The sequence below is a fragment of the Bactrocera dorsalis genome, chromosome 1 (genome assembly GCF_023373825.1).
Source record: "Bactrocera dorsalis isolate Fly_Bdor chromosome 1, ASM2337382v1, whole genome shotgun sequence".
NCBI classification, from domain to species: Eukaryota; Metazoa; Arthropoda; class Insecta; order Diptera; family Tephritidae; genus Bactrocera; species Bactrocera dorsalis.
The window spans coordinates 26,166,709-26,190,019 of NC_064303.1; the positions used below are offsets into that span (position 1 = coordinate 26,166,709).

Here is a 23,311-nt window from a genome sequence, read left to right on the forward strand (position 1 = left end):
CTTTAATTCTTGCAACAGTTGGATTTTGTAAGCGTAACATCCTTTCGAAAAATTTTCCATAGAGTGAATGGCCAAAGCTCCCATTGTTGCGTATGGACTAATTTGGGTATTCTTCGATACTCTGCTCGACAGCAGAAATGGCTTCTTCGCTGCGCATTGTACGGCGTATCTGAGGATGCGTTTTATCCAATAGAGTAAACGACCAAAAAAACACCCACTAAGGACAATACTACATACAGTGGGAAGCTAAACTGTCCGGATGTTTTGCACTAAGGAAGTAAGGTAATGAAAATAATACAAATATAGGTATATTATCAGATATATGTATTTTTTTTATTTAATTGAACATTATTCTAAATTATAAAGCACAAAAACTCATATAAATTGCTTCAAAAAAATATAAAAATTAAAAAAACAAAAAATTCACTATTCGGACACTTTTGCACAGTACAAGAAATAAACATTATCACGATATTGCTTTATTAAAATGTAACGGTATTTAACACGTTGGTTTTTTTTTTTTGTTTGTTGTCTCGTTATCAAGCCTTTATTGCTCTAATTGTGCATTATTGTTTGACCTGTGAATTGATTAACATGATTTTTAAATAAAAAATTAAAAGATCTTCAAAAATGAGAAAAACGCCAACTGATATTGAAAACAATGTGATAAATTTGTTGCAAAATAATTATTCATGCCGTAAAATTGCTGAAAAATTAAATTTAAGTAAATCCACGGTAAATGATATAAAAAAACGACGAAATGTAGCTTGCAATAATAACCAAGGGGGTCGACTAAGACTACTTTCTGATGGTGATGCCCGGCAAATTGAACGTTTGCTACATAATAAGGACACCAAGACCCCGTAAAATGCTGCAAAAAGTATTGGTAAGGATGTCAGTTCCTGGACGGTTAGACGCTCATTAAATAGAATTGGTTTAGTAGCCAGTGTTAACAAGAAAAAGCCAGCACTTTCCGATAGAAATGTGAAAAGACGCCTTCATTTCTGTAAAACCCATAAAAATTGGACAGTAGATGACTGGAAACGGGTTATCTGGAGCGACGAAACTAAAGTCAACCGATACCAGTCTGATGGAAAAGAATACTATTGGCATAGGCCGCAGGAGCGCATCCAAAAGCACCATGTGAAGGAAACGATGAAACATGGCGGCGGCAGTATAATGGTGTGGGGATGTTTTACTTGGTGGAACATTGGACCTTTGGTGAGAATCCAAGGTATAATGAAGAAGGAGGACTACCTAAATATTCTACAAACAAATTTACCAGAATTTGTTGACGAGAGTGCTTATCAACCCGAAGAAGTTGTTTTTCAGCAAGACGGGGATCCGAAGCACACGGCCAAAATAGTTAAAAGCTGGCTACAAAACCAAACTTTTGGGACAATGGAATGGCCTGCACAAAGCCCAGACCTGAATCCTATAGAAAATTTATGGGCTATTGTGAAAAGAAGGCTAGGAGCAAATGAAAACCCACCAAAAAATGTTGACGAGCTTTGGGAGAGAATACAACATGAATGGCGAGCTCTTGACCGTGATATCATCCAAAAGTTGGTGGAGAGTATGCCAAAACGTATTGAAAGCGTAATTAGAAATAAAGGCCTTTGGACGAAATATTAAATTGGCAACGTTAATTGGTTTCAACAAACAAACAGCAAACAGTGCAAAAGTGTCCGAATAGTGAATTTTTTGTTTTTTTAATTTTTTTATTTTTTTGAAGCAATTTATATGAGTTTTTGTGCTTTATAATTTAGAATAATGTTCAATTAAATAAAAAAAATACATATATCTGATAATATACCTATATTTGTATTATTTTCATTACCTTACTTCCTTAGTGCAAAACATCCGGACAGTTTAGCTTCCCACTGTATGTATGAATTCATATATGCAATTTCCGCAAATGGAAAAATTGAATTTGAAATATGAAGACGTTTGCGGTGGTAACAAAATGTGCAGACACCTTGTCTTCAGTGAAGCAACCTAATTATCAGGTGAGCAATCGAGTTAGTACCGTTTCTCTCTATTTTTTCTGTTTTAATCTTGTTAATGAACTGTTATTGCGCAAAGCTAACGATACCGGGTTATATTTTGAACGCTCACTCTTCTCATGTTGTGATGATGTACCACGGTATGTTTAATTGCGGGGTTAAATGCAATCAACTTTAGGGCAACTTTTTTAATGAGTCATATATAGTATATAGCTATTAACTGAAAAGGAAATTAACTGGATACAGTTTTCTTAAGTTGAGTCAACATTTGCCATTCATCGAATGTTAATAATAAATTTATTAGTTATACATAATGATATACATTGAATATAGGAGTAGGGTTGCCATACTCACATTTGGTAGTGGAAATCCATCCAAGTGCCAGACAATTTTTGGTGTTGGATTGCCACTAGCGCTACACTTCAGCGAAACTGACGGTCCGGGTTGAATGGTCTGTTCGATGAATTTGTAGATTAGTTGCGGTGCCACCTCTGCAAGAAAATTATGTTATCAGCTACATAAGTATCATTTGAAATATTATTAACAAAGCACGCAACACCTATCAGAATCTGAAGCACGTATTAGATCCACGTTTCTGAAGTTAAGGAGACATATTTGTTCAGAATTTATGCACAATCGGTTCGCATTATGAAGCAGGAAGTGGAGGTTCCGTAATTGGTTTCAAGGGAGATTAGCTTCTATTTACAAAAAGATCATAGACGTAGGTTATATCATTTCAAAATGTACGTGAGTGCTTACAATGTACTGTAGAGTGTACACCAAAGTCTTTTCCAAGGAGCACGAAATCTCCTCAAGCTTTTTCTGGGAAATAATGCAGACTTCTAATTAGTGGAAGTTCGTCATTGAGAGGGCATTGCGAATTAATAAAATCAGCTTACTTCTTCAGGCACTAGAAGAGTAGAAATATGAAAGTACGAATCGTTGAAAGCGGTGTAAAACTGGGTGATAAGCGTGAATTTCGTAAAATCAACAACCTCGGACACTAATGTCGTCTAATACGAGTATACAGAAAAATGTGAAAACTGATAAACTTAAGAACTCCCTTTAAGTCAGCTGAGAGAGGAAAATAAATGCTTATTTTCTTTTGGAATATCTGGTTCTGCAACCTTTTTTATAATTACTTCGTGTCAATTTAAACCAAGTAATCAGTCAAGAGTAGAGTGGGTGAAATTCTCATAATAACAAAAAGTTTACTACTACTCCATCGCGACCTTCTAGAAGAAATATGCTGGTGCTAAGGTTCTACAACATTTTCCTATTTAGCCTTTAATTATCTTTTTGACCCCACCCCTTTCAATATTGTGCTCACACTTTTAAACAAAGCTTAATTACAATTATGAAATAAAATCAAGTAATTGCCATAATTAGCATTCCACTCACCTCCTAGGCGCAATTCCGCTGTGGCTTGGGCCGACTCCAAATCATTTTTCACAATACACTGATACATCCCCTTGTCCTCCTTCGTAATGGACGTAATGCGTATGTGCTCTGTGGAGAGTAGACGGACGCGTGCGCCGGAACGCAGTGGCTGACCATCCTTCAGCCAAAGAACACTCTGTTTTGGGAAGCCCGAAATGCTGCAAATCTAATGAAAAGAACACATATCTACGGTTAGAGCTACACAAAAACGCCAATCATTAGGCTAATTGTGCGAAATTTAAGTGAGTTTTTTGTGTGTTTCAAATAAATTTCGTGAATATTCAATTAAATTTTCGCCTCCTGGCTATGTAGCTTACCAAGTTTGCGGTTTTGCCCAGATTCACTGTTTGCACGGTGGGTTGGATGCTGGCAGTGAGCGGTGATGTAACGGCAATTTGTACTTCCAAAGTTTCGCTGCCCTCCGAGTTGGTGGCAGTGCAGAAGAAGGCTCCGCTGTCGGACCGATCGACTGCGGTTATAATTAGCGTGCCTTCCTTGATTTTTGCACGACCTGTCGCCAGCAAATGTTGTATGGACTCCTCGTTGTTTGGTCGTTTCGTATGCCAGCTGTAAGTAATTAGCAATGGTTGAAATATGTGGAATTTTATTTCTCATATTTAGCAAATGTAAAGGCTATGGAAAATTTTTAGTTTTCTTCCATAAAGTCCTAGCTCAATTTCTTGAGAATATTTATTTGGCAGCAAAGTTTTGCATTCGTGGATAACTGCGCAAGTTGTTTAACATTCTGGATAATTACTTAGCTTAGTGACCCGTTAAGTGGGTAGGCAATCTGCTACCAAAGCATTTTTTGTAACTCTAAATCATAAAGCCTCCAGACACATTTTGAAATTATATGGTACTGCTATGAGCATAAAATTGTAAGACCTTGTTTGAAATTTTAAAATTCTTAATTACTTCCTCAAAATCTATATCGTCCTCTTAAAAGTAATACCCCTTGACCCCAATACACTTGTAGTAATGGTGTTTCTAATGCTCGAAACATTTGTCGAAGGCCAGTTTGCGAAATAGCATTCAGTGCGCGTAGCGATTCAGGTTTACTGTCTTCAAGTGACACAAAAGTGTTTCCCGGAACGGTCGTTTGAGTTTGCTGAATAACCACATTTCGGAAGAATCAATGCAATATGCGGCGTTGCATTATCGTCGTGCGGAAACCAAGAGCTGTCGGCCCATAATTCCGGCATATTTTTACGAATAAAATCACGCAAAGGTCGTACAACCCTCAAAGAGAATTTCTTGTAGACAGTTTGCCCAGTCGGAAGGAATTCGAAGTGCACCATACCGCGATAATCGAAGGAAACTGTCAACATAACTTTATATATATTGATTACTAGTTTTTTTTTTTCTAATAACAGCATGCATCTAATACGAGTATATAAATTTTGGTTCGACTTTTAAAGCGCAGAGACTTATGTATATATTTATTGGCCAATTTGTCGGTTATTTGAATGAAATTCAGAGATATATTTTTCTGGCAACGCTACTATATAAGTATGTTCTAATGTCGAAATTGGAAAAATCGAGACAATTTTACCTTAGAGCCCGTAAACCTCATATATGAATTTCAAAATTTTGAGTTACTTCATACCTCATATATCGGATGACAGAGCTTCTAGTGTCAATTAAAGGTTTTCTGAATGTTCAAATGTTGTGTTATGTGTGTTTTATCAGAAAATAGATAGTTCTTCCTATTTTTAGGATATAAATAGGTTTACCTTTGTTTGAGAAGGAAAAACTTAATTTAAATTCCACAGGACGAGATCTCATTTACAAAATAATTATATCAAATTGGGCGCCTTCCTGTTATGATATACATAAGCAATTATTTCACGTTTCTACATCTGACCACTACTCGGTATGAAGTGAGAAAATCCCGTGTCGTTGGTAATGCCACTCCTTGTGGCGGTCGCTACATATTATAGACGTATGTTGCCGGGGCATATTAAAATACTGCATGTCAATGTACTCGAGCGTATCAAATGTAATATAAGCGTAAATGAGTGTGCGTGTGGGCAAAGCAAAAATTGTCTCAACACTTTTTTAGCGCAAATAATAAATGTAGCATACAAACAGGCGCATACTCCTGACAACCAAATAGCGCTCATTTTTCCCAAACCAATAGGCTCGCTTGAGTATTTCCACTGTCGCCTGAGTTTCTTTCCGGTTCTACGCTGCACAAACTCACTCCATATGACCGCACAAAATCTCACATTTTCCAGGATTTTTTTATTTTTCGCTTTGCTTGGGTCGCTTTTTCTTCTTCTTTTGTTGTTGTTTTGTTTATGTCGTTCTGGCTTTTAGGTTTTCTGCTCCTTAATTTTCTGCTTTTTACAATTTTCCTTTGTGTTTCGCCTGACACAGTTGGTTTCCACGGTTCCAGCGTGCTACGGGACAGTTGCAGCAGTCATGTGTGTTAAATTATTTCCCTGCTTGCTCCTGACATGGTTGCCCTTACTCTTCGTCAGCTCCTGCTGTTGCTGGTCGGTTCGTTTTGTCTTAGCTTGACTTGGTGCGCCGTCAAGCCTGTACGCAAATATGCACGACATTCCCTAGCAAACATATCGTCACATACGTGTATGTATGCCGTAAGTGGGCGGAGGTGCCGGTATTTGAGTCCGTAGTGCTTATGAGGGCACCCTCGTATTTTCTGCTTCCATTTTCATCTTAAACTTTTAACTCTCCACATTCGTTTAAATTTTGTCAATTTTAATTGTACACAGTTATTTCATTAGTTTAAAGTGCCTTTCTTTTCTCAAAAAGGAATAAGAGTATCTTAAATATAATAGTCATTTTGTTTTGTTTTGTTGTATCTTTTTTATCGACACAAACTCGACTACCCATTTAGGACAACATATAGTAGCTTCTTGTATAGTTCAGTACCACAAAGTTTCCCTGAACTCAGAGTTTTTTAAAATACTTTCGCATAAAATTTTACATTACGCTCTGTGCTTAATAAAAAGTTTGAAAATTCATATTAAACTCTAAATTCTTTAATAGTTTCAGCATCAAAGTGCAAAGATAAAATTAGAGGCTTATAAAGTTTTATAGCTTGTTGGCTGGAGATTTCTACCATAGTGATAAGTTAAGCTCTCCAAAGAGACAGTTATATAGTCTACCATCTCTGTGGTCTTAACTTCAAACAGCAAGCTCAGAAAATACCCTAGATTTTAAAACGAAATTAATGGAACTAAGGTCATTGCATTCCTTGCTATTCTGTGTCATTTAATACACTGAAGAAGTTTTTCCTGCTTTCTTCTTCGTCGCAGTTTATTGATTTTCGGTATCCGTTACGATTTAAAGTTACTTGGATATTTCAACATACCATTTCAAAAAGCTCTTCACAACCAAAGACCAAGTTTCTTTTTGCTCACATATCATCGTTTGCAAGCTGGAACTACATTTTTCGCATAAGGTATCTTTACATATGTAGGTATTTTCTTGTAGTTTCAGATTTGATAAAAATTGACTGCCAACTCCGGTTTTATGTTCACTGCAAGGTGAAACGTAACAGTAGTTCTATTGCCGCGGAGTACAGCCTCCTTCAGAGCGATATTAGCATTGATCTTGCTGATATTAAGCTCATACCTCTAGCGTCGAGTTTCCATACGTTTAGACTGGTTTGGGTGACTGGCCATGGCATTAATTCATGAAACTGTATGGCTTTTTGGCTTACCAGGGAAAGTTCTCAATAACTGTAGAATGGGAGTTCCGTTGGTTTCCTGTGGTCGGCCAACTATTAGCAGCAGTGCAGTCGCAAGTCTGGCTCAGGCTAAATCCTAAGAGGTCTGATGAACGCTTTTCATACAGAAAAGTCTTCTTCTTTATCTTTACTGACGTAGAGACCGCTTACGCAGTTATAGCGGAGTTAATAGCAGCGCACCAGTCGTTTTCTCTTTTCGCTATTTGGCAGGCGGGTCCTTCGCCACCTGATCTCTTAAATGGAGTGGAGGCCTTCGTCTTCATCTTCTTCCACCGGCGGGTATTGACTAGAATACCTTCAAAGCTGGATTTTTATCCTCCATCCTTACAACACTACCCAGCCAAAGCAGCCGCTGTTTCTTGAGTCCTAAGGTAAACTCATCAGAAGATGTCATTGTCAATGCCCGCGGACCATATAGTAGCACCGGAATAATGAGGAACTTGTAGAGTTTGGTCTTTGTTCGTCGAGAGAATATGTTACTTTTCAATTGAATACATAGTCCTAAGAAGCACATGTTGACAAGAAATCTTCTGCGCTGGATTTCGAGGTTGACATTGTTGTTGCTGCTTATATTGGTTCCAAGATTGACGAAATGATCTACGACTTTGAAGTTTGGGCTGTTAACAGTGACATGGGAGTCAAGTCGCGAATGCGATGACAGTTGCAACAGCTATTTGGAAGAAGATGAAATAGTATTACCTCAACACTTCTTCCTCGAAATTGCCAAAACAAGACAACAATATCTTATCTACTTGCTATATTTGAAGTTGGAGTTCCATTAGGCATGTTCGGAGGATGAATGAAAAATATTTGAATTGGATAGATATTTATGAAAGAAGATTCCATACAAATTTGAAATCTTTTGAAGGGGTGGATTAAGGATATCGATGATGACTGACCCCGAATAACTAACTCATTTCGGAAGTTCACGGCAGTAATAGTGAAACTTATTATTCTTTACTGAGATCGAAAAGTTTGAATTGAATCAACAAGGAAGAACCACTAAATCACTGAGTTTCTAACGCTTTCACGTAAGGACATATACTCGTATATTGAGGGCGCTTATCGAATTGTTTTTACATTTAACAAAACATTCTGACTAAAGCACACACGTCAGAAAGTATTTTAATTTTATTTCAACTCTGTAGATGTTTATATATTTTCATTCAACATAATCCAGTTGCAAATTGTAATCCTGTGTGTCACATTAAGCGTTGTATGTAAAGTTTAAATAACAAGCGTTAAAAGAAAATATGCAATAATTACCGATAGACCGGTTTCGGGTTGGCGTATGCCACGCATGGTACCACAACGGGATCGCCCAAACGTGCCACCACGCTTGTGGCCTTCTCGTTCATTATGGGCGGCACGAGTTCACGCATTTCTGTGGAGTACAAAATGAGAAAGAAAAAGATGGGGAGTGTTAAAATATTTTACAAAAATATTGTGACGGCATATCAGGAATACACTTGCTTGTAGAAAGCATTTACCAACAATAACAAAAATACCTGCAAATATCTCAATTCAAATGAAACAGAAATTAACGAAAATTACATATGCATGTACTCCCAATAACAACCACAATTAAATAGTTCTTGTTTATGTGTTTGTTTATTTGCGCTCGTACGCGCTTCTGAGTGCTTTTCAAGTTCCTCAAGCGCATGTAATTTGACCGCAACATTATAAAACCCACATGCGATTGGCAAAGCTTGGAGTCACTTCGGTACAGTATTGTGCAATTCATTGGCAACGCATTTCGCATTCGGTTTGTGGAGGGAAATTCGTAACATGTTAATAATGTGCTTTCAATTGTCAAGTCCCATTCACAAACTGAGTAACATTCTTCATTCCTCACCTCGGCTGAGGAATCACTGGCAATATTTATAACATTCAAAAACCCAAAATAAATGGACCGATAGAAGTATATCAGTCAAATGATTTGTGGAGATAGAGTTTGTAGATCCAAGGACTGACGATTTCAATTTTTTGAAGCCGAGTAACTATAAAATAATTGCTTGACTATAAAGTCCATAATCTTAAACCTCAAGAAGATATCCGTATCCGATACATGAACTTCATTCAGCCATTATTTAATTGGTACCTTGCACGTGCTTTATAGATCGTCCTATTCAAAGGCAAAGCAAAAATATTTAAATAAAATAAAAGAGAGGGTCCAATTTTCATCTACTTGAAGGGAAGCTGTATATCCTTTTTATTGATTTGATAAGTAAATAATCATATACGAATTATTTCTCCGCTCTACCACCTCAGCTTCAAGTGATGCTTCTCAAAGCAGGGGTTCGGCACTTTGTACCTCTTTACTGACAACCTAAATGCCAAGAGAATGATAGAAATCTACAAAAAGGCTTTTCTACTATCTGCCAAACGATGGTTCATCGTCTGCAGGAGAACAACGATCCTAAACACCGCAGCAAGCTCTGTGCTGAGTGGAAAACTCAATTGGCATCGTTGCGTTGGATTGGCCGTCGCAGTCGCCCGATGCAAGCCCTATTGAAAATGTGTGAGCATATATTAAACAGAAGCTTCATGGAAGACGCACATACACTTTGAAGCAATTGTCTAACGAAATTCGTCGGATCTGGAGATCCTTGCGACTAGAATACGCCGGCAAATTAGTAGAAAGCATGCCTCGGAGATGCCAGGCAATTATCGACGCCGGTGGTGACTGGACATATTATTGATTAAATTGCATCATTGTTTGCAATGTGGACAATGTATATATAAGTATGAAAGTTTCATAAAATATTTTTTTTTTTTACAAAGTAACACGATCACGCTCTTACTTGACAGACTGACAGAGCTGCAATAATTCTATAAGGGTGCCTGCAGAGTGAACGCTTAAAGCCGAGCCGAGCGGAAATTCGTGTGTTGCGTAAATGGGAAAATGCGCTCGGCTCGGCTTCAAGCGTTCACTCTGCAGGCACCCTAAGCCATTATTGAATTTTCGACAACCAGCACCTTTTTGTCGTTTTTAGGGCCACTTTCGACAGCACTGACAAGAGCTGCCTATTCCACTCCGTGTCCAAAATTGGCATGCTGTGCGTTACTATACTGTTAAGCAAAATGTATTAGCCACAACTATTAGTACCGTAAAAGTCGAGAAGGAACTCTCCGAGCCATTCGATACCAGAAGAGATTTTAGACAGGGCGATTTTTCTTTAAGGTAATTACGGAAAAACTAATAAGCGCCACTAACATGAACCGTAGTGCACCGTCTATTCTAAAAGTATTATAATGCAAACGGGGTACGCAAATAATGTTGACAACTCAACTAGGCTTAAACAACAGAACCGTCAGCGCAACCTTTCCTAGCCTAGCAAGAAGAGGAAGCGAACAAAGTTGGTGTAGTGGTGAACGTGGTACGATGAAATACCTGAAGGCTACGTGGCACTTGACAGTTGTTAATTTGTAGTGAAGGACTTTGTATATCGCGAAACCTGAATAAATTTCACTAACAATGTAGTACCAAATATCAAGCGCAGAATAGCTCCTACATCCTTTGTTTGGACGAACAAAAATTACGGTTTATAAATTCTTATCATTCCTGTCCTATAACACGGCGCAGAAACATAAGTGAGGATGAACGGAGATGGCAAGCACTTGGAGCATACGAGAGAACTGTTCTCGGAAGATCTTAGGGGCGCCCGCATACAACTGACTTAACCCCGCAAAGGATAGAGGCAACTAGCGAAGTTTGGACTTCTGGGCCTCGGAGGACCCACACTAGTAGGGACAAAGAAGCAGATTAATAATAAGACCTGAATGGATCCACTGATATGATTATATGTTACGACGAGTTTGAAACAAAAAATAGTAAGAGACTGAAAAAAGCAGTCGTCGAAGGCAAAGTAAATCTTTTTGTAGTAGAACAAATAGAAAGAGATTACACACTTCAAGTATGATGAAAATATCTACCAAATGTCTGTTGGTAAGTGACAACGTACCAAATTAACCTGACTCTATTCAGTTGAAATGAAACTCTATCGATATTTTGTACAACACTGTATGGAGGTGAAATAATACTTGAAACGGTGATGCAACGGTGGTAAAACCAAATATTATTGGTGAGAATTTGCAGAATGTCGACTATTTCTTTAATTAATTTCAAAATTTTATTCACAAAATTTTTGAAATGCTGCTTACGTATATGTCAGCTTGATTTAATATGGAAAAAAATGTATATTTCTGTTCTTGAGTTACGCGGTTCTTGTCTCAAACACTTAATACATAAAACACGCAACTAAAATGTACATGCTTCGCTATTAACAAAGTAAATGCCGTACGGTAAGGTCAAACATCATGGCTTTTGCGATGCTACATAGCCACTATTTGTTCTCAGTGTTGTTGCTATTGTACATAACTTACCAGTCAATTGAATTTTGCCCATATTGCTGCTCACAACGGAGTCCTGCGTCAACTTGTGATGGGTGCGGCAGCGATAAACTTTGTGCGCATCGGTGCGAGTGATGTTGTACACCAGAAGTTCGCCGGTCGGTAGCATATGATTTTTCCCATCTAAAAATACAGAGTAAGGAATGTGAGAATATGTGTACAAAGAAGCGATAAAAATAAAATGGCAAAAAGGTTAGGGTTCAGCGGAAATGTGGTGTGCAATAATGTATTCGTTTGTTTTATTTTAGTCTTGCTTTCATTTGCTGATTCGTTGTCTAACTTTTTCCGCTAGATACTTAACTACAACTGCACATGCTCACCACATATGCATTCCTAATAACCTAGGTCAGACACATGTGACTCGGTATTTGAATAGCTTTGGTCGATTGTGGCAAATAATAATAATAAAGTTTTCAACAAGGATATGTGCAACGAGCTGGCTCGATGAAAGATCGTCGATGGCCGAGTAAGCCTTTGGTCGGTGCGGGTGTTCCACACTGAAGCTGCGAACTCTCAAAACTCGTAGCGTTGGAGACGGAAGTCTGAAAGTGTAGCGCGGAGGAGGAAACCTGCTGTTGACTGCTGATGGCTGGTTGTGCTTTGGCGATGGATGGCGCTCTTGGTTTGGCGTTTTTCACTTGTTCTTTTTGATTAACTAAATCTACATATGTAAAGACTAATGAAAAGCAAATAGTTGCGTAGACTAAATTTGCTTGTGGTTAGACTCCTTCCGTTGGAATTTCGAAAGTTGTTGCAATATTAAAACTTTTGGAACCTCGAGGTCGTTGACCTTTGATGATTATCATGAATAGTGCATATTTTCACTAACGAGTATTATTATTTGTTGAGATTGGCATTATACAAAAATTTTATTTTTTGCTTTAGGCTTATCAATATAGCAACGTTATTGAGGTAAACGGAATGTTTGACTTTTTCACCAGAAGAGCGCTAGTCATTAAGCCGATAGAATCAATGGGAGGGTTCACTCATCATATAAGAAGATCTCCGTCAGAGACAAAAAATTGAAAGCAGGTTCGATTACAAAGCTTGTTAAAGTGAACCCTTTTTCGGAAGGATAAATCATTAAAAGTATTGGATAGGTTATCAACCTCCCTAAAAAGTTATTTAAACTATTTTCTTTTTATCGTGACTCCACTGTACTTGTAATTGCTAAACATATAATTTCTACTCACCTCCTTCAAGCGATGGGTATATATTGAAATTTGGTTCCTGCAGCCATGATGTTACCGTTACATACTCCTTAACAAACGACGGTATATTACATTTAATTAACACATTGCTGCCAATAAAACCTCCTGGATTTTGCACTTCCGGTTCGTAACGTTGATTTACAACTGCAAAAAAATACATTGCAAATGCATTAATTACTCAAATTACAGCAACAAGATATAAAACTATCTATTGGCACATTACTGAAAAAATACCGAAAAATACAATCGTTTGTGTGTATTTGTGAACTCCTAATTCGGGACACATAAATTATTTCTAAAAGCTCGTTAATGGCGAAAAATAAAATAAATATTTACAAACTGCTAACAAGTTTAGTAATAATTACACATTTTTTTATGTCGTTGGGAGTGAAATAAAAAAAAACCTCTTTGGAAGCATGAACAACAAACTACTTTGACAATAATGTCCGGACTCGATAGTGTTATTCTAACTTATTTACGTAATGCTATTTGATGTTTAACCAGTAATAATTCAAATATGCAATTGATGGGTGAACATTTACATATCTTCAAATTTTTGTAAGCACATATTCATATTATTGTAAGGGGAGACGCATGAGCCAACCACATATTAGGGTCATTGTACTCCTGGGTGGTGAACGAATTAAGCCTTATCCAGTAACTCAGTGGATTTGGTTAAAACCCTTGGTTTTTTCCTCAACTCAGCAGCACAATGTCAGATAAGTTGGAGTATTGGGAGCCGGCTGGTCATAAGCACAAATAAAGTTCCAGTATCTCACCATCTTCCGCGAATTCCTGAAGAAGTTGAATGGTTTGGGCATTTAGTTTGAAACTATCTTCTGCGTCTAAATTACTGCAGAAATGTCCCGCCCTGTTCCTGTTACACTCTTTGATCCTTTGGTAAATATGTAGATTTCGCTGTTGGAATTGTCGATTAGAGAACCATTGGTTCATTCTTCTCTAAAAAAAGTTGTGTTTAATTTCTTATGTATATCCTTTTCTCGGTCGTTAATTAAAGCCGAACGAAACGGCGCATATTTGAACTAAATCCGTTCGATTTAACAATCGCACCCTAGTCGTTTCTTTTTTTCGCTATGTGGGTCCATTTCGATATTCCAAGCGAAGCCAGATCTTTCTCCACCTGATCCTTCCAACGGGTTGTACTTCAGACGGCTGATTGCTATTCAAACTTCTTCATGGTTGGGCAATGGAACGTCTGCTCCATCGTTATCGTTTGGGGAATCGGGTTCGCCTTCTCCTAGCGTTGTACTTTCACTGTCATTCAGCAGGCTGGAGAAGTGTTCCCTCCATAATTTTAGTCACTATATCACCTCTTGGGGTTCTACAAGAGTATGCTTCGGTTTGAAACCTTCTGTTAGCCGCCGCATTTTTTATAGAATTTTCGAGCATCACGCCTGTCGACCAGCTTGTCAAGTCTCTTATACTCACCTATTTCGGTCTGTCTCTTCTTCTGTCTGCAAATGCGTCTCGCTTCCTTTTTCAACTCTTGGTATCTATCCCATCCCGCACGTGTTGTGGTCGATCGTAACGTTTCGAGGTATGTAGTCTGTTTAGTTTCCGCTGAGGCACGCCATTCTATGATTTTGTTTGCAGCGTTACGTAAGGAGCTTAAAATTCCGTTCCACAGATCTCTTATACCGAGTTGCTGATGTGTGCTCTCAGAGAGCAGAAGTCCAAACCGAATAGAAAATCGTTCGGCTGTCTGTTGTGATTGCAGCTTCCTTGTGTTTATTGACGTGCGTTGTTTGCTGCACAGATTAGGGCGAGTATCGTGGATCCAAGAAGATAGTGGTCCGAGTCGATGTTAGGACTTCGGAGTGCACGCACATCTAAATCACTGGAGACGTGTCTTCCGTCTATCAGAACATGATCGATCTTTTGGTGGTTTTTCGATCCGGAGATAGTCAGTTAGTTTGACATATTTTCTTATGCTGGAACCTAGCACGATAGACAACCATATTTCGGACGCCGGCGAAGTCGATCAGCCTCAACCCATTTGGGGATGTTTCATCGTGAAGGCTGAATTTACCGACCGTAGTGCCTAAGACTCCTTCTGGGCCCGTCCTATCATTTAAGTCGTCGATTTTGATATCGTAGCGGGGGCAGCTCTCATAAGTGCGCTCCAAGAGCTCATAGAAGGCATCTTTGGTCACATCGGGGCGTGGGCGCAAATCAGCGATATGTTGAAGAACTTCGCTTTGATGCGCATTGTGGTTAGACGTTCATCCACTCTGTCCCACAACAAATCCCACACGAAATTTGCAGTCCTTTATATGGCCACTATCGTAAATGCCACAATGGTATAAAATACATCCGTCATTGTTCTAAATTTACTTCAAATTCTCATATCATTAATCCATCCTCATGGACGGTTTTGGCAGAGTAGAATCGGTAAAATACATATACGGTAATACATATTTTTCAAAGACTATTCTGCGTAACATTTTAAGCCCTATTAACCTTTTTTGCACACACTGACGTGCCTGTATATAAAAAGTACATCTAACCCGTTCAGCTGTTTTAGAATGGTTGAAATAAACCTTCAACTCGTCGGAGGATGCAAGGGTTTACAGCTAACAACCACTTCTGCAGCTCTGGTTAATTGTGCGGTTTCTTCACACAAAGTACTAAATACCTCATATGTAAGTGCATTTATTACTTTTCCTTTATTATCTTTTTTATTTTCCTTCTTTTTTTCTACGAAATGCTTGTATTTCAGCAAGGATATGAACAAAATTCTAACTGTGGCAGTTCTGCAACATTTTGTGAAAATTGTGCCAATGCCAAACTGTAAGATTACATTCTCTTGCTACAATCATTCTAATGTGTGTTTCGGTGCTTATATTGCTGGAAATAAACGCATATCCAAGTGTAAGTATGTAAAACGAGCAACATTTGTTGTTACACAGAGATGACTAAACTAGAATACTCTAGGAAATCTAAGCTTAAAACATAGTTTTGAATAGGGTTATTATTAAGCGATGCCCTTGAAGTCTAATTTGACCTCTCCGTGAGATACGCGCAGAAAAATGTATCTCCGAATGACCATATAAAAAATTACATACAAACTACCTTATTGTTAGTCTTCTTATAAAGGGTGATTTTTTAAGAGCTTGATAACTTTTTTTTTTAAAAAAAACGCATAAAATTTGCAAAATCTCATCGGTTCTTTATTTGAAACGTTAGATTGGTTCATGACATTTACTTTTTGAAGATAATTTCATTTAAATGTTGACCGCGGCTGCGTCTTAGGTGGTCCATTCGGAAAAGTCCAATTTTTCAACTTTTTTCGAGCATTTCGGCCGGAATAGCCCGAATTTCTTCGGAAATGTTGTCTTCCAAAGCTGGAATAGTTGCTGGCTTATTTCTGTAGACTTTAGACTTGACGTAGCCCCACAAAAAATAGTCTAAAGGCGTTAAATCGCATGATCTTGGTGGCCAACTTACGGGTCCATTTGATGAATTGTTGTCCGAAGTTTTCCCTCAAAATGGCCATAGAATCGCGAGCTGTGTGGCATGTAGCGCCATCTTGTTGAAACCACATGTCAACCAAGTTCAGTTCTTCCATTTTTGGCAACAAAAAGTTTGTTAGCATCGAACGATAGCGATCGCCATTCACCGTAACGTTGCGTCCAACAGCATCTTTGAAAAAATACGGTCCAATGATTCCACCAGCGTACAAACCACACCAAACAGTGCATTTTTCGGGATGCATGGGCAGTTCTTGAACGGCTTCTGGTTGCTCTTCACCCCAAATGCGGCAATTTTGCTTATTTACGTAGCCATTCAACCAGAAAATAGCCTCATCGCTGAACAAAATTTGTCGATAAACACATTTCGAACCGAACACTGATTTTGGTAATAAAATTCAATGATTTGCAAGCGTTGCTCGTTAGTAAGTCTATTCATGATGAAATGTCAAAGCATACTGAGCATCTTTCTCTTTGACACCATGTCTGAAATCCCACGTGATCTGTCAAATACTAATGCATGAAAATCCTAACCTCAAAAAAAATCACCCGTTATTGGTGGAGGACTTGTTTTCGAATGTCGTTTGCAATGGAAAGAGATAAAACGAACTAACCTATTTTTCACACATATTATTTAAAAACAATTAGAACTGAAATTCCACCATCTTAGATGAATGAATAATACCCACCTAAGCTTCAAACGAGTACTTTTCCTAATGAAAAATGCAGAAAAATGTTTTGAGCAGGTGGCAAACTCTCTTATTATATTAGGTTGTCAGATATCTCCCTTCCGCCTTTTTGTCTTTTGAATTTCGCGGCTATCTGGCAATACTATACATCTTTGAAAGGTCTTGACATAACCTACCTGATTAGTTTGGATATTGCGTTTCAACAGTTATAGACGTGTAAACATGGATTTCGCTAACGCCGAAATTCGCGCTAACGGGTCAAAAACGACACCATGTATAAGCTAGCCGGTGGAAGGTCTGTGACGACGAATACCGATCAAAATCATGGAAAACATCGAGTTAGACCGGCATATGATATGGTATCTCGTGACATCGCCCAGATGATGGGTTTAGTCACTAACCATTTTAAAAACCATCTGCAGAAAGCTGGATGCACAAAAACGCTTGATATTGGGTGCCACATGATTTGTCACAATGAAAGCCTTCTGGACCAAATCAACGCTTACAATATGCTGCTGAAACGGAACAAACTCGACCCATTTTTGAAGCGGATGGTGACTGACGACGAAAAGTGGATCACATACGATTAATATCAAGCGAAAACGATAGTGGTCGAAAGCCGGTGAATCGTCCCAAACAGTGATCAAGCCGGGATTGACGGCCAGGATGGTTTTTGCTGTGTGTTTGGTGGGATTGGTAGGGAATCATCCACTATGAGCTGCTCTCATATGGCCAGAAGCTTTAATTCTACCGTCTACTGCGAAAAAAACTGGACCGTTTGAAGCAGGCGATCGACCAGGGAGCGCCAGAAATGGCCAAAAGGGTGTAGTGTCCCCACGCGGACAACGCCAGACCATGCACTTCGTTGATGACTCGTCAGAAGCTACGGGAGCTCGGATGGAAGTTTTTAATCGCATTCACTATGTGGTCCGGACATACCGCCAAATGATTACCAACTTGCTTTTGTCCAAGGCGAACGCCTCTTGTTGGTGTGAAGTTGAACTCTAAAGAGGCGTGTGTAACGTGGCTGTCCGAGTTCTTCGCAAATACGGAGGGCGACTGGCGCAATGTTGTTAACTCGGCTATAACCACGTAAGCGTGCGTCTATGCCAATAAAAAGAAAAGCCCCTCACTTTTTGAGATATCGATTCATACATTCTCTTCACCGGCGGTACCCGCTGATTTGGGCCCACTACAACATACAGCATTAAATTGAAAGCTTTTAAAGAAATATTTTCAAGACATTCGTCATGGCTTATTATCTAGGGCTATGGTTCATCTACGAAGAAATACTTGCCATCCAAGCTGAACCATCGGGTTCTAGTTCTTCTAAGACCTTACAAACTTATTCGAAGAGTTGTTGAAATTCGTATCAACAATTTCGTTTGATGAAATCCAAAACCTTTATTTTGGTCATTCTGAAGTTTCTTGCTTTTCTTTATAAGACGTATGTACTGCATTCTTACATAATTTTGACCATATGCAGCTTTAGAAAACTCTGCATCAATTTTGGGGGTACTCTGTTGCCATATTCGGACTGTGTTCTGTAGTCAGAAATAACAAACAAGCGCTCCAACAACGCCAGTCTTCCCATAAGAGGAAATGTAAGCCCTACGCAAACACAACAACTCCCGCGTAATTGCAAGTGTGTATATGTATGCAATGAGTATAAATACGTATGTGTACATGTGAAGATATATAAACACAAACAGCGCAGAACCTAATTGCATCCTTGCACGTTTCGAGTCGGCCAACCGAACGACCAAACGACATGTGAGGCAAACACACATTTCTCGCTGATAATTTGAATTTTTGGCTCGTCAACTGCAGCAGTGAAGTCAATAAAAACCGCACGCTGTACACATAACAACAACAAAAAAGCTACAAAACAAAAAAACCGTAACTTCGACTGCACCGAAGCTAATATACCCAACACAGGTGCATTTCTTTTAGTAACTATGTCGTCAGTTTGTAAGGAAGCTATATGAAATTCTGAACAATTTTTTCGAAGATTATTAATCTGTACCAAATTTCGTAAATATATTTTGTCAAATGCAAAAGTTTTTCATAGAGGCACTACATTCCGATCGTTCAGTTTGTGTGGCAGCTATAAGTTAAAGTGGTCCGGCTTCGGAAGTTCCGACAAAAAAGCAGCTTCTTGAAGAGAAAATAAAGTTTGCAAAATTTCTTAAAAACTGAGAGACTAGTTCGTATATATACAGACGGACAGACAGACAGACAGACGGACCACAGACGGACAGACAGACGGACATAGCTAAAACGACTCAGCTCAACATTCTGATCACCTATATACAAGTATATACTTTATTCGGGCCTCCGAGGTGTTTCTTCTGGGTGTTACAAACTTTGTGGCAAACTTAATATTCCCTATTCAGGGTATAAAAAAACAGACAATCGGAATGCGATGTGAACGAAAATGAGTGAAAAGGATGCACCGACAACGCCTACTGTCAACTCCTGCCCACATGCCCATCATCACCGCTGCCGCCATCATTTCGCTTCAAATTCGTTGGGCCTTTTTCAGCATACAAGCGGATAAACAAGCAAAAAACTTTCTACACTAGCTCTAGCAATACCATATATACGAGTGGAATCCGATAAGTTCATAAGTTCTACAGCCCAACTACTGCAATAAAACTTTAGTACCGACTCAGACGAATCGAACTCTCTGTTTTTTTAACCGCATTTAGAATATAGCATAATTGTGTCGCGCCTGTGAATGTAAGAAATATGTATGAAAGGAAACGTTTCATTTCCTCGGTTAATCTGCGCCAAAGAAGGCGAGACTGACCTACAATGAATATCACCCATATCTACAAGGTGCTTTCCAAAGTAAACACGACTTTTTGAATCTAGCAACCCCTAGTGGCGCCATCTAACGGGTGATTTTTTTGAGGTTAGGATTTTCATGCATTAGTATTTGACAGATCACGTGGGATTTCAGACATGGTGTCAAAGAGAAAGATGCTCAGTATGCTTTGACATTTCATCATGAATAGACTTACTAACGAGCAACGCTTGCAAATCATTGAATTTTATTAATAAATCAGTGTTCGGTTCGAAATGTGTTTTGTTTTGTTCAGCGATGAGGCTCATTTCTGGTTGAATGGCTACGTAAATAAGCAAAAATTGCGCATTTGGGGTGAAGAGCAACCAGAAGCCGTTCAAGAACTGCCCATGCATCCCGAAAAATGCGAAAGATGTTTGGTGTGGTTTGTACGCTGGTGAATCATTGGACCGTATTTTTTCAAAGATGCTGTTGGACGGCAACGTTACGGTTGAATGGCGATCGCTATCGTTCGATGCTAACAAACTTTTTGTTGCCAAAAAGGAAGAACTGAACTTTTGACATGTGGTTTTCAACAAGATGGCGCTACATGCCAACAGCTCGCGATTCTATGGCCATTTTTAGGGAAAAACTTCGGACAACAATTCATCTCAAGAAATGGACCCGTAAGTTGGCCACCAAGATCATGCGATTTAACGCCTTTAGACTATTTTTTGTGGGGCTACGTCAAGTCTAAAGTCTACAGAATAAGCCAGCAACTATTCCAGCTTTGGAAGACAACATTTCCGAAGAAATTGTGCTATCTTCCGAAATGCTCGAAAAAAGTTGCCCAAAATTGGACTTTCCGAATGCACCACCTAAGACGCAGCCGCGGTCAACATTTAATGAAATTATCTTCAAAAAGTAAATGTCATGAACCAATCTAACGTTTCAAATAAAGAACCGATGAGATTTTGCAAATTTATGCGTTTTTTTTTTTTTTAAAAGTTATCAAGCTCTTAAAAAAATCACCCTTTACATATGACGAGGAGGTTGAAATCTGCTAACTTTATCGATTGTCCAGTGAGAAATTTCATCACATTAAGCGATTGGAAGCGAAGTTATTGCCTTTTAAGTGTCAGTATGTTTGTGTTATTTGGGGCGAAAATGAGCTTTTATAACTAGTAAATTTTACCGAAAACGTTTCAATTGATGAAACCAGTTTATGGCGATGATTGCCTATCTCGTAGCAGAGTGCACAAGTGGTTTCAACATTTCAAAGTGGTCATGAGGACATAAATGATGATCAATATGTGGGCCAATCAAAATTCGTGATCACCGGAAATTCCATCGAAACTGCGCGTGTATTCATCAAAACTCAGCCAAAGTCATCATTGAAATTCATGGAAATAGAATTGAACATCTCCAAAACATCGCTTTATTGCCTTTTGACCGAACATTTGGGTTTATAAAAGGTGTGTGCACGGTTTATTCCTGACGGCCAAAAATTGCTCAGAATTCAACATTCGAAGAACGATTATTTGACCAAAAATTACATTTTAACCATTAATCACTCCCCGTGTTCACCTGATATGACATTGTGCGACTTTTTCCCTGGTGGAAAAATGCATTTGCCCATGAAAGGAAAACGTTATGAAGACGTAGAGGCCATTCAAAAGCCTGCATCGGCATACCGAGCAACGAGCTAAAACACTCGTTTGGCATGCTTTTGGATCGTGCAAAAAGCTGCATAGAAGTAAAAGGAGAATATTTTGAATAAATTAAATTGATTTTGCCGAAAAAATCATTTGTTCTGTTTTTTTTTTTTAAGTCCTGTTTACTGTAGAACACACCTTGTAAGATGCATTATGTATAGTATATATAAACGGACTAGAGAAGGGTAAGCCCGCATAGTTTACAAATAAGGTGGGCTTTGTTCTATTTCCATATTTAAAAGAATAGTAGTAGTTGAAAATTCGCTGGGCCAAACGTATCGAGATAAAAGAGACATATTTTGAAAAATAAAAACACTATATACGTACTAAACGGGCCTTCCTCGTGAATGTTTGTTAGTATGTGTTTGTGGGAGCTGGTGCAGAACATGAGCAGAACAAAAAGGTCCACTTTTATTGTGGCAACACACCCTAAGCGAAGTGCTCGGTATGCTCTGCTCAACATAGCTATCATCCATAAAATTCTCGCTACACAATTGGACTGTTTTTGCTGCCCAGGCGTGTGTAGTAAGCGTGAATTTCGATGGAAAAGTTTGGTAAAATAGCATCTAGAAGCGGCGAATGCTCACAGACGCAGCGGTGTTGCATTATTGTTGTTTACATATTTTTGTCAACACAAACCTATAGTACCAACAATGTAATGCACACAAAAATTGAAGAAACAGGCAAGCAGAAGAAGTGGGTATTTTGGTATGTACTTATGTATTACGATATTTTTTCCACCACTTGTGATCAAAAATGTTGTGCATTCAAAGCATCGAAAAGCTTGGCAGACACATTTACGGACAGAAAAAGAGAGAGTACCGAAATGCGTGAGTATTAGAGCTAGACAAGCTGGCCGACAGGGGTTAATGCTCGAAAACTCTACGAAGAAATGCGGCGACTAACAGAAGGTTTCAAGGACGGAGCATACCTTTGTAGAACCCCAAAAGTGGTCTAGTGAACCAATGCCAGAAACATACTAAAAGTATGAAGGGAACACTTCTTTAGCCGGCTGAATGGCAGTAAAAGCATAACACCAGGAGAAGGCGAACCCGATTCCCCAATCCATGACGATGGAGTAAACGTTCCATTGCCTGACCATGAAAAAGCTCGAATGGCAATTACTCGTCTGAAGAACAACAAAGCGGAGGGAGCCTATGAACTGCCGGCAGAGCTATTCAAATTCAGCGGCAGCAAACAACTTCTTTGTAAAATATTGTCGGACGAAAGCACGAACAACGATTGGAATTACGCGTGCTCTACCAGTCCACAAGAAGGGGAGTCTCCTTAACATCGTATATAAGGTTCTATCGAGCGTTATGTGGGAAAGGTTAAAGCCCACAGTCAACAAACTGATTAGAGCCTGGAAAACGAATAACTGACCAGATATTCACCATGCGGCACCACTTCTTTCCTGCTTTTAACAGCGCGAAAAGGAGTTGCCTTTAGGTCGCCATGTCTAAATTTGGAGTCCCCACAAAACTAATACGGCTGTGTAAATTGAGGTTGAACAATACCAAAAGCTCAGAAGGGAACGGAAAGACCTCTCCGAGCCGTTCGATACCGCGCAATACCAATGAGGTTTCAGACAAGGCGACTCCTATCGCGCGATATAATATAGTATATATTCAATATATTATATATGTATAATTGGGGATGTATTTCAAAGCTGTAGTTTTTAGAAAGAATGAGACTATAGTTCTTATTTTCTATAATATAATTTGTAACAGCGCGGAGCTGCCTTTGTTAGATTTTCAATTATACTTCAATATTATATTGGGAAACCTGGAAATTTTTGCCAAAAATTTTAGTATAGCCGTGCTAATTCTATGTGGCTTAA

The 23,311-nt window shown here is 38.8% G+C and overlaps 1 protein-coding gene across 1 annotated transcript in view; it reads right to left on the reverse strand.

The window, feature by feature from the left end:
• The window catches only part of LOC105224473 (Down syndrome cell adhesion molecule-like protein Dscam2), a 640,260-nt gene that overhangs the window by 492,526 nt on the left and 124,423 nt on the right, over positions 1 to 23,311 (reverse strand). Inside the window, 6 exon segments of the mRNA XM_049446778.1 lie at positions 2,361 to 2,497; positions 3,408 to 3,612; positions 3,764 to 4,013; positions 8,431 to 8,548; positions 11,551 to 11,700; positions 12,771 to 12,932. Of these exon segments, the coding sequence (XP_049302735.1) occupies positions 2,361 to 2,497; positions 3,408 to 3,612; positions 3,764 to 4,013; positions 8,431 to 8,548; positions 11,551 to 11,700; positions 12,771 to 12,932 (1,022 nt within the window).